This window comes from Podarcis muralis, chromosome 18 (genome assembly GCF_964188315.1).
Source record: "Podarcis muralis chromosome 18, rPodMur119.hap1.1, whole genome shotgun sequence".
NCBI classification, from domain to species: domain Eukaryota; kingdom Metazoa; phylum Chordata; class Lepidosauria; order Squamata; family Lacertidae; genus Podarcis; species Podarcis muralis.
Window position 1 is genome coordinate 9,000,003 of NC_135672.1, and position 11,482 is coordinate 9,011,484.

At 46.2% G+C, this 11,482-nt stretch overlaps 1 protein-coding gene across 1 annotated transcript; it reads left to right on the forward strand.

Moving 5' to 3' along the window:
- The first annotated feature begins 4,169 nt into the window (after positions 1–4,169).
- LOC144326066 (uncharacterized) lies at positions 4,170–11,321 on the forward strand. The gene is made up of 3 exons (XM_077921859.1): positions 4,170–4,480; positions 6,783–6,955; positions 10,814–11,321. Exons 1-3 carry the CDS (start codon positions 4,185–4,187, stop codon positions 11,176–11,178), a joined length of 834 nt encoding a protein of 277 aa, XP_077777985.1. The 5' UTR covers positions 4,170–4,184; the 3' UTR covers positions 11,179–11,321.
- The last annotated feature ends 161 nt before the right edge of the window (positions 11,322–11,482 follow it).

An 11,482-nucleotide genomic window follows, 5' to 3' on the forward strand; every position in this document is an offset into this window, starting at 1 on the left:
TGGGGAAAGGGCTAAAGGTTCCTGAGCACTTGATCCGTGAAGAGTATACGGAAAGTTCATTTTAAAGAGGAATTCCTTCACGTTCACCCGCTCCGAAAAAGGAGCCAGTTCGGTCCCTGTTCAATGCACAGTTCAATTCACAATCCATCCATGTGGTTGGTCCTTAATCTCCGCTGCCCCGCTTATCTTCAGAATTTTACAATCAGCTCTGCTAAAGTATAAAAGACACTTTGGAAATTGAAAAGAAAAAAACATCAAAACACATATCGTGTACAGTAATATGAACAGTTGATTTATTTACTCCCCCCCCCAGCAATTATGGTCTGTGGGTAAAACCTCAGTGCCTAGGACTTGCCGATCGCATGGTCGGCGGTTCGAATCCCCGCGGCGGGTTGAGCTCCCGTCGTTCGGTCCCAGCTCCTGCCCACCTAGCAGTTCGAAAGCACCCTTAAGTGCAAGTAGATAAATAGGTACCGCTTTATAGCGGGATGGTAAACGGCGTTCCGTGTGCTGCTCTGGTGCCGGTTCGCCAGAGCAGCTTCGTCACGCTGGCCACGTGACCCGGACGTGTCTGCGGACAGCGCTGGCCCCTGGCCTCTTAAGTGAGATGGGCGCACAACCCTAGAGTCGGCTGAGTTCCGCTGGGAAAAGGGCAGTTCTACTGAAGCAGGTCTCCAGTGTTCAGAACTAGGGCCATGTTTGGGGTTCATGGGAAACTTGGAAGCGAAGGAGCTTTGCAGACTTATAAGAATGGCTTACCTCTTGAACTGGCCAGTCTTGATCCAGTCTGCAGCCTCCCACGTGACCCGGAAGTGTCTGCGGACAGCGCTGGCTCCCGGCCTCTAGAGTGAGATGAGCGCACAACCCTAGAGTCTGTCAAGACTGGCCCGTACGGGCAGGGGTACCTTTACCTTTACCTTAATGTCTAAAACCATCAACCGCTACTTTGATTTGGATTTGATTTCTTATCTTTCCTTGCTTCTTTTCATTCAAATGAACCCCAAACCAGCTTACAAACAATAAATAAGAATAACATGATAGAGAACATAACAGGACGTCACAAATACAGCATAAGTCATACGGAGTGATTAACAAATCACCAGTAAAACAAATTAAATTGATTAACAAATAGAAACTATTGTCCTATTGACTCATGATGTTTCGCTCTTACTTGCAAAGTGATGCACCTAAGAACATTTCTGGGATTAATTCAGAAAACATACCGTATCATCCGGACCAGAAAAGACGGTATTTAGAAACCATTTCATTCACAAAAGGGATGTGTGGCGAAGCACTTGAATTTCTAAAGGCGAGGAAATATGGAGGCTGAGTAGCTTTCCAGAGGATCGATTCAGCCTCCTGTCAATTTCTCATCGCCATTCCTGCGTAATAATCCATTTTGCTATTCCACATCATCCCAGATGCGTTTGGGTTTCCTGGCACCCTAAAAGTAGGAGACACAGGTATGATTTTTTGACATATAATAATACAAAGCTGCTGGAGGAGACTCTTGAGAGTCCTATGGACTGCAAGAAGATCAAACCTCTCCATTCTGAAGGAAATCAGCCCTGAGTGCTCACTGGAAGGACAGATCTTGAAGCTGAGGCTCCAAGACTTTGGCCACCTCATGAGAAGAGAAGACTCCCTGGAAAAGACCCTGATGTTGGGAAAGATGGAGGGCACAAGGAGAAGGGGACGACAGAGGACGAGATGGTTGGATAGCGTCTTTGAAGCTACAAACATGAGTCTGACCAAACTGCGGGAGGCAGTGGAAGACAGAAGTGCCTGGCGTGCTCTGGTCCAGGGGGTCACGAAGAGGCGGACACGACTAAACGACTAAACAACAAAATACAGAGCAGCTGTGGATTCCTGGAGTTTGAACCCGCAAGGGATTTATACATACCCTGTGCTCTGATTTCCTTAGTATCCCGAGGTGAGATATGGCTGGTGTTGGGCTGGCCCTGGGAGAGCCGGGTTCGAATCTCCAAGAAGCTCACTGGCTGACCTTGGAGACAGTCGCCTAACCTACCTCACAGGGACGAGGAGAACTATGGACACCACCTCGAGATCCTTGGAAGATAAAGGTGGTTTTTAAATGAAATAATAATAAATGAATGGATGGCCTTATCTCCCTCCTTCTGCCAATTGAGGAGAGCTGCTTTTGCATAGGGAATTTTTCTCGGTGCTAAAGGGAGAGAAAAGCCTTTTTGCATTAAGTTCATGCAGGTGCTTTCTGATGAACTGGGAAGAGATGTCTTGGGAAAGGTGGAGGAAAGCAAAAATGTATTGTTGTAAACAAAAATTGCCCTTTTCCCTTATGGGGTATCCAAGAGCCCATATAGAGTCCTTACATAGGTTCCCTATTGGTAGGAGAAGATAACAGAGGCCAACCAGAGAATATTGAGAAGCAAAGCAGCTAGTAAGCTTGATTTTTATTGATCTGTTGCAACAGGGTGCTCCCCTCACCCACAGGAGAGAGGAGGGACCCAGAAAAATGGCGTGCAAGGCCTTATAAAGACTTTTGAAATTGACCACCCTGTAGATCAAGACCAGCCCCAGAAACATCATACATACATCACAGAAGGGGTGTAACCTAAGACCACCCCTCAGATACATCACACCTACATCACAGAAAAGGCGGTCTAAAACAGAAATTTGAATGTTGTTTTTCTCCTGTCCTTGTTTATCTCCTGTCTGGCAGGTTACTTGATTGGATTGCCTGGGGAGCCTGGCCAGTCTTTTGTAATGATAAATACTTAGTTCCTGGGCCAGGTCACAGGCTCACACCCTATTCAAACACAGACATACCCTTAAGACAGGATTTGTGAAGGAAAAGACAATGGGGAGGCTTTTCCAGTTTGACCTTGCAGATAAAACTTTTGCTCAGTTTAGGAGTCAAAATGGTTCCAGGTTGGTCTTCCTGTGCTGATCTATATACGTGCTTGGTTGGTACGCTTATGAACATATCTCTAAGGCCTCAAAATTCCTATCACAGTATCATCCAGGGAATTTATTTTTTTTATTTTTTGGTTTCTGGTTCTCCAGGGTACCAAAAATCAATCTCCTGAACAATCGTAGAGTTGGAACGGGTCCCAACGGTCATCTAGCCCAACCCCCTGCAGCCGAGTTAGAAAAATGGAGCCAGCGCGTTTGGAAACCAAATAGATCTTTTTAAACTTTTTATCGGTTTTCGTTCTTTGGGTTTTATGTTTTTATATGTTGATTTGTTTGTGAATGAATAATAATAACATTTTTTCACAAATGAAAAAAGGGAGAAAGTAGAGAAGTAAAATGAACTGCACCCTTTAAGTTTGCTGATATTTTTTTATTTTGAAATTTTATTTTATTTTGAAATTTTATTTTATTTTGAAATTATTTTATTTATTTTATTTTGAAATTTTATTTTATTTTGAATATTTATTTATTTTATTTTATTTTGAAATTTTTTTATTTATTTTATTTTGAAATTATTTTATTTATTTTATTTTGAAATTTTATTTTATTTTGAATATTTATTTATTTTATTTTATTTTGAAATTTTATTTTATTTTGAAATTATTTATGGCACCTTCTTCCTTTCAATAGGGAGAGCGCCTAAAGTTCAAACTCTTGGCAGCTGTGGTCAAAGGGCAGCATAGAGACTGGAGGAGCAGAGCGGCCCTTTGCTGACTCCGCCCTCCACGTTGCCATGGAGACCCTGCCGGCAAAGCGGCCTCCTCTTTCTTCTCCTAGAGATTTGCGGGGGAAGGCCCGCCCCTTCCTGGATTCCCGCCTGCGTCCCCCGCATCAATCATCGAGGCTGGCCTCCTTTGCGTCGGAGAGAGTTATCGTAGGCGGCTAGGCCCGGATATTTCATGAACTACAACTCCCGTCATCCCTAGAGAGGGAGGCCGACGCTCAAGGACGACGGGAATTGAAGTTTATCAACGGGAAGAGCATCCCGGAAGTCCGCTCTATCATTTCCTTATCTCTACTGACCTCCCGCTCCTAGTAGCGAAGTAGCAGTCGAGGGGAGATGTTTCTGGAGAGGGGGCGTGGCTCTCTCTCGAGGACTGAGGGGAAAGGGGCGTGGCTCTCGGAAGGAAGAGAAGGGGCGTGGTTATCTCGAGAAATGTGAGGAGAGGGAGGAGAGGGGGCGTGGCTTTCGGGAGGAGAGTCAAGGGGGCGTGGCTCCCGCCAGGACCATGAACCGAGGGGGCGTGTTTCCCCGGGGCTTTGCCACTTATTGGCTGAGGCGGAGCAGCGGCGGCGGCGGCGGGAGGGGGAAAAAAAAGAGAGAGGGAGTGACGTCACGGGGGCGAGGCATGCGCACTCGTTCGCGCGGGCGACGGGCCGAGAAGGAGCAGAAAATGGCGGCGGCTGTGGCGGCGGCGGTTTCGGAAGGCGGCGCCAAGATGGCGGAGGCCGGGGCCTTGGCCGGGGGAGGGATGGCGGCGGCCAACGGGGCTGGCAACGGCGTCGGGGAGGGCGTCCCCAAGAGGTACGTGGGGAGGAGGAGGAAGACGGTCGAGGAGCGCCTCAGAAAAGCGGGGGGGGGGGGGAAAGAGGCATTGGCCTTTCCTCACGGGGTGGACGCGCCACATCCGGGGACGGAGAAATTCCCCCCCAATTCTCTCGTCTCTGCCATTAACTCGGCTGAAGGGGGTCCCGGGGGACATCTAGTCGAGCCCGCCTGGAAGGGGGAGGCCTGGCTTGGTTTCGCCCGCCAAATCCGCGAAACGAAAAGGGGAGAGAAATTGGGGGGGGGAGGCCAAGAGGGATTAGGTCTTAGCAGAGAAGTCGTTGAGTTTTTTCGTTAAAAAATAATATGGTTATAGGAATTCTGAGGTATATATATATATATATATATATATATATATATATATATATATATATATGTATATAGTCTTTTGTAATGATAAATACTTAGTTCCTGGGCCAGGTCACAGGCTCACACCCTATTCATATCTTAAATGTGCCCTTAAGACAGGATTTGTGATATATATATATATATATATATATATACATACATACATACACACACACACACACACACACACACACACACACATATATATAGAAAGAGACATTTATATGTGTGTGCGCGTGTGTATATACATACATACATATATATATATATATATACACGCACACATATATATAGAAAGAGACATGTCTATATATATATATATATATATATATATATATATATATACACACACACACACACACACACACATATATATAGAAAGAGACATTTGTGTGTGTGTGTGTGTGTGTGTGTGTGTGTATATATATATATATATATATATATATATGCAGGTTTACACACACACACACACACATATAAAATACAGTGGTATCTCGGGTTACATACGCTTCAGGTTACACACTCCACTAAGCCAGAAATCGTGCTTCAGGTTAAGAACTTTGCTTCAGAATAAGAACAGAAATCGTGCTCCGGCAGCAGCAGGAGGCCGCATTAACTAAAGTGGTGCTTCAGGTTAAGAACAGTTTCAGGTTAAGTACGGACCTCCGGAACGAATTAAGTACTTAACCCGAGGTACCACTGTATGTTCATAAATGTACAAGGCAAACACATACATAAGTATATAAACCACGTGCCTGAAATAGTACAGGAGAGCAATCCTGAAGCCGTTTTGACTATTCCCAAATTGACCTCAAATATCTCTCTGCAAGGAGGAAGGAAATGGGAAAAGCTTTTTGCAGTTGTCTTTTGACTGGAGCTTGCTGTCCACTCAGCCAAGCTGATAAAGCTCCATCTTCCGGCGGAGCCTTCGAAATCCGACGAATAATTAACGACCTCAAGCCTTTGATGAGGCTCCGAGGCGCATTCTATTCAGCAGAGTTTCCAGCAGCACGTGGAAGTGATGAGATTCATGGCTACATTGCAAAGAGTTTTATGTTTGCGTAGCTTAGAATTTTCGGGAAAATCTTTTAAAAACTGAAGATACCAGAAAAAATTGGGCGTTTTTGCTGCTGTTACTAATATTAAACAACACCTCAGTCTAAGAGTCTGTTCAGCAGCCTCAGCTTTTGTAGCCTCCTCCCTGGCCTGGTGGGAAAAGTCCTGCAAGGCAGGGAGCACATTTTCCAGGACTCACAGCTAACATTAATAAATATACAGTGATGCCTCGCAAGACGAAAAGAATCCGTTCCGCTATTCTCTTCGTCTAGCAGTTTTTTCGTCTTGCGAAGCAACTCTATTAGCGGCTAAGCGGATTAGCGCTATTAGCAGTTTAGCGGCTATTAAAGGCTTAGCGGCTTAGCTGCTAAAAGGCTATTAGCGGCTTAGAAAAAGGGGGGGGAGCGAAAAAAAATTCGCAAGACCGTTTCGTCTTGCGAAGCAAGCCCATAGGGAAAATCGTCTTGCGAAGCAACTCAAAAACGGAAAACCCGTTCGTCTAGCGGGTTTTCCGTCTTGCGAGGCATTCGTCTTGCGGGGCACCACTGTACAGTAGAACCTCGGGTAATGTAAATTTCAGGTTGCATAAGCGACAAACCTCAGAAGTGTTTTGCCGCATGCGCAAAAGCAGTCTGCTGCCATGTGTGCATCCACAGAAGCAGTGTACTGCTTCTCAGGTTGTGAAAACCTCGGGATCCAGCTGGACTTCCGGAACGGATCCCGTTCGCAACCAGAGGTACCACTGTACTAATATGCTGAGTGTGTGTGTGTATACCCCTCCCCCTCTTTTTTTGCTTTGGGTGCTAAATGCTGGAAGGGTTTGAGCTGGGCAACTTCTAAAATACCTTAACTGTAGGCCCCTTTTCTTTCTTTGCAGTGAAGGCGAGCGGCCAACCCAGAACGAGAAAAGGAAGGAGAAAAGTGCCAAGCGTGGCGGAGGGAGTCGCTTTGAGCCCTATGCCAGCCCTTCGAAAAGATACCGAGCCTTCATTACCAACATCCCCTTCGATGTGAAGTGGCAGTACCTCAAAGATCTAGTCAAAGAGAAAGGTAAACAGCTCTGCGCATGCCTGAGCTGCAACGTTGCGCCCTTCCCCGTGGCGTTAATTTTTCCTCCTCCTGAAGCTGGGAGCGTGCCAGAGGTGATTCTGGGTAGCTGTAGCTATGTTGAAGAAGCAAGGTTTTTTTGAGGACAGGCTCTCCCGACGGTGCATGCTAGCTGCTATGCCCTCACAGGATGCGTCCTGTGTGTGCAGGTGTTTGGCATTGTCTAGAAGGCTTCAGAGCAAAAGAGAGTCTTTGCAGTCCCTTGGAAGAGGCGAGACTTCTATCATCAGGGCCTGGTGTGAGCTTTTTTTCCCCTTCAAATACTGGAAATGCTTTTGAAGCCTTTCATGGGTCTGGACATGTTTTGCTGCTGAGGAGAAGGAGAGCAGCCTTCCTCCTGGTTGATGCAATCTTGCTTTCGTTGTTGAATATCCAGGACCGTTTAAGAGTGAACTCCAAAGGAGGATGGGTTGCCTTCCCCCCGCCTTTCCCTTTTCGTCTTGCCAAAGGGTGACTTGATTGGCTCCTCCATGCTGGTCATAGCTTTGTCAACCTAAATCCTTACAAAGATTTACAGTTCCGAGGGTAATTTGGCCAAAAGAAGCGATTCCACCACGTTTCAAATAAAGAACTCCCCCCACAGTCATATTTTTCATCCAAAAAGTCAATTGGAACCAAACTATAATCTGTTCACAGCCGAATAATGAGCTACAGAGCAAATATTTAGGGGGGAAATAAGGGGGGGGGGAATCCATTCTCCTGGAGGGCATCTCTGGAAACGCATTATAAATTGGGAAATAAATTTGGGTCACGTGCTTTGAAGCTTAGGGTCCCCGTGGCTTAAAGTGGAGAACGATGGCTAACGTGCTTAGGAGCCTTAAGGAAGTGTAGGGAAGGTTCCCTTGAGGCAAGTGGGGATTACACGCACAACCCCGTTAAGGGATGTGTGGACCATTCACACGTAACATGTCAGCACTCATTGTGGTGCGTGTTGGTAGCCCCAGAGATCTCAGTAGCTTTCAACAGATGGTGGATTCACAGGCTAACTGTCCGGTCCCTCCTTCCAGCTACGGTTTCGTTACATAGAATGGAACGCCGCTTTGGAACGTGACAGTTACTGATCTACGCCGTGCGTGAAATATTGGCGAATAGGAACGTGTGTGTTCATAGATGTGTCCCACTGCAAAGCCCTGCGCTGAGCTTGTGTGTTTCAGCCTTTTCCTTCAGCTCGCGTGGATGCCAAAATCTTAACGTGGGACCGCTTTTCCTCTTGTTGCTCTGCTCAGCCGCTTATCCTGGCAGGTGACCCCGGGAGGAAAAAAAGAGAAATCCTCTTCGTTCTCTCTGCAGATAGCTTAGTGTGTTATGTACAGACGAGAGCGTTCTTGGGTTTTGTGACTGCAGCCCAGAGTTGATTAATCTGGCATCGCTTAAAGCCGCTCCCCCCCCCCAGCCCCATTCACCAAAAACGATTGCTTAAGGCAGTCCAAATTAATTACTCTTGATGCAAGTCACCATAGTTCCAAGAACTAGGAATGCGGCTCTAAAAACAGTTAGCATTCTGGGTTTTTGTATGTAATAATTACAGGGCCTTCAGGTTTAGGAGCAGCAGCTAAACTGAGGTGACAGACTGCTGCTCCATCACTCGACAGCCGTGGGATGTATAAAGCCCTTAATAACAGTAACTCTCCAGAGGCATCTTTGGTGCCAGTAAGTATGGTTTAGAAGACTTTTAAGTGTTGTGGTCTGTTCAGATCTCACCTGGTGTGTTTTGGATGCCTCTCTTTGAAATGTTTTTAATGGTGTCCTCCTCTCGGTGAAGTCATTTCAGTTTTATCACTTGTTGGTGAAACTTGACGTTACAGGTGTGTGGTACGTTATCCTTTTTTAAAATTATTTAACTTTATGCCAGTGTTCTTGATATTCCTCCACCTAAATCAGTACACAGAGCAACGGGATAAAAAATCTGGGGAGCCATGTGGCTCCTGGGAACTGGATTATTCACCAGGACAGGCAGGTGGAGATCCAACGTACCAAAAGTGGTGCCTGGACATCTCCATTCAGTCGCAAAAGGCCTCTTGCCAGCTGCAAAATGCGACTGTCGCCTGGCTGCTTTCAAACGCTGACCCAGTGTTGACTCAGAAGAGCTTTGGCAAAGTGATGTGGTCTGGACTTAAGACCCCTTGTGGGATGGGACCTGCTTCAAGCCTCTCTCTTAGGACAGTGTTTGGGAGGAATGGGTTTTGGGCTGTGAAGTTCAGCCCGATAATTTATGGAGATCACATGCTTTCTAGCGTAAAGTGTAGTATTTGCCTCCGCCCCCCACGACGCTTATTTTAACCCAGACTTGGGGAGCAGCAGCGAATGGCGGAAACCAGAATTGCAGGTTTTTCGATTGCTGAAAAGAGGCGCAAAGCAAAATCTGCATTGTAAAACTCGCATCTGGTCACTGAGGAGAAGGAAATGTGGAAGTGGGAAGGGCTAGTGTGTTGTACTAGTTGCATGAGAGGAGTCAGGTTTAAGTGCAAACCCTTTTGCACTATCTGCAGCTCCTTTGAGGAAAAGTAGGAGATGCCTGTAAATTCAACTTTTTGAAGCAGGGCAGACAGGAGCCATATGGCATAAATAGAATCCTGAATTTTTTTTCAGGGGCAACTTGGGAGTAGAAAAAACCAACCTGGTCTTCTGTTAAATAGACTCTAAACTCCCCTATGAGGAAGGGGCTTTCCAATATAGAGAAAAGGCAAGTTGGGGGGCAAGATAGAACATCTAAAATGATGCATTGTGCAGAGAAAATGGATAGAGAAAACATTTTCTCCCTATCTCATAACACTAAAACTAGGAGTAATGCAGTGAAGCTTAATGTGGGACGATTTCAGGACAGACAAAAGAAAGGGCTTCCCCACACATGGTTAAGCTATTAAATTTCCTCCTGCAAAAGGCAGTGATTGCCACTGACTTGGGTGCCTTTAAAGGAGGATTAGACAAGTTAACGGAGGATCAGGCTGCCAACAGGTACGATAACCCTGAAGGCTGCCTCCACTATTGTGGGGAGAGTGGCTCTGTTTGTGTGCCTTCCATAGGCATCTGTCTGGTTGGCCTCCCTGGGAACTGGGTGCTCGACTATATCCAGCAGGACCCTTCTTAATATTCTTAAGCGTTACAGTGGTGCCTCGCAAGACGAAATTAATTCGTTCCGCGAGTTTTGTCGTCTTGCGATTTTTTTTCGTCTTGCGAAGCACGGTGTCGGGAAAGTTTTGGAAAAGCTTCAAAAACCACCAAAGTCTTCAAAAACCTCAAAAAAGGCTACCACACCGCGTGCTATGAGTTGCTCCTCAAAGTCAAGTCGCAACTGTATTAACGGTGTTAAGAAAAAGGAAGCAAACTTGCAAGACGTTTCCGTCATGCGAAGCAAGCCCATAGGGAAAATCGTCTTGCGAAGCAGCTCAAAAAACCAAAAACCCTTTCGTCTAGCGAGTTTTCCGTCTTGCGAGGCATTCGTCTTGCGAGGTACCACTGTAATTAGTTTCGAGGGTTTGGCTAAAGAGGGCGACAATACCCCATGCGAGGTTTCCATCTCTTGTCTCGGTCCCCAGAGATGAACGGGCATCAAAGCCTGAGGGAAACTGAAAGGCCCATGGTAACCTAGCGCGAGGAAATCAAGGCTATGTGTTCGACTCTGGTTTGATACGTATCACACACCTGTCACGCCAAGTTGCGGTGGACTAGCAAATGTGGAGTGTTCCTGGGCTTTTAATAAGGCAAAGGCTCCATATAAGGTTGTTGACGATTGTTCTAAATCCCCCTTGTTTTCTTGGCTTTCTCCCTTGGTCTATGTACCGTCTGGAATCTCATTTGTAGTTGGTGAGGTAACATACGTGGAGCTCTTAATGGACGCTGAAGGAAAGTCAAGGGTAAGTCTCCGAGAGAATTTCTTCCCTGGATTTTTACTACATGACCAAAAAAAAATGATGATTAAAAAAATAAATAATGTAACTGTTAACGGCGTGGAACCAAATGAACTTGGGATGCCTAGTGTGTGTGGTTTTATCGTCGGCGCTGCCCCGAAGCTGCTTGGTGTGTGTGTGTGGGGGGTGGAGGTGGACATGGGGCGTGTTAGATGCAGCAGCAACCCTCTGCTGCCCTCCTTTGATGTTTGGCTGTATGACTTACGCATGGGTCCTTGTGTACTTTCTTTACTGGTACATGAACGTCCAAATCCTTAGCCTAAATGTTTCTCGTGGTTCTCGTTGCTGACCTTTGTAAGCTCGGTGTCGAAGAGAGAGGTTGCATAAATGTCAGGACTCCATGGCAGTCTGTGTCTAAATGTAAAAAACGAAGATAGCTGTTGCAGGCGTCCATTGCTTTTCAGTTCAGTGGAAGGTAGTTTCAGACTCTTCCCTGAAGGCTGATTTCTTTTGGGGGTAGAGTAGCTAGAGGTTGGATGTCCTAGAGGCAAGTAGGAGCTCGAAGAGTGACGTCTCTGAGAGAAGTTGGGAGTCTTGTCTGCATATCATTACTCCTTTTGCG

What these genes read in the sequence shown, in the direction of transcription:
- LOC144326066 (XM_077921859.1), top strand. Translation starts at nt 4,185, where the DNA reads ATGAACCGAGGGGGCGTGTTTCCCCGGGGCTTTGCCACTTATTGGCTG. An exon ending in GGGGAGGGCGTCCCCAAGAG is followed by an intron (nt 4,481 to 6,782) that starts GTACGTGGGGAG and finishes CTTTCTTTGCAG; the next exon opens with TGAAGGCGAGCGGCCAACCC. An exon ending in AGATCTAGTCAAAGAGAAAG is followed by an intron (nt 6,956 to 10,813) that starts GTAAACAGCTCT and finishes TCTCATTTGTAG; the next exon opens with TTGGTGAGGTAACATACGTG.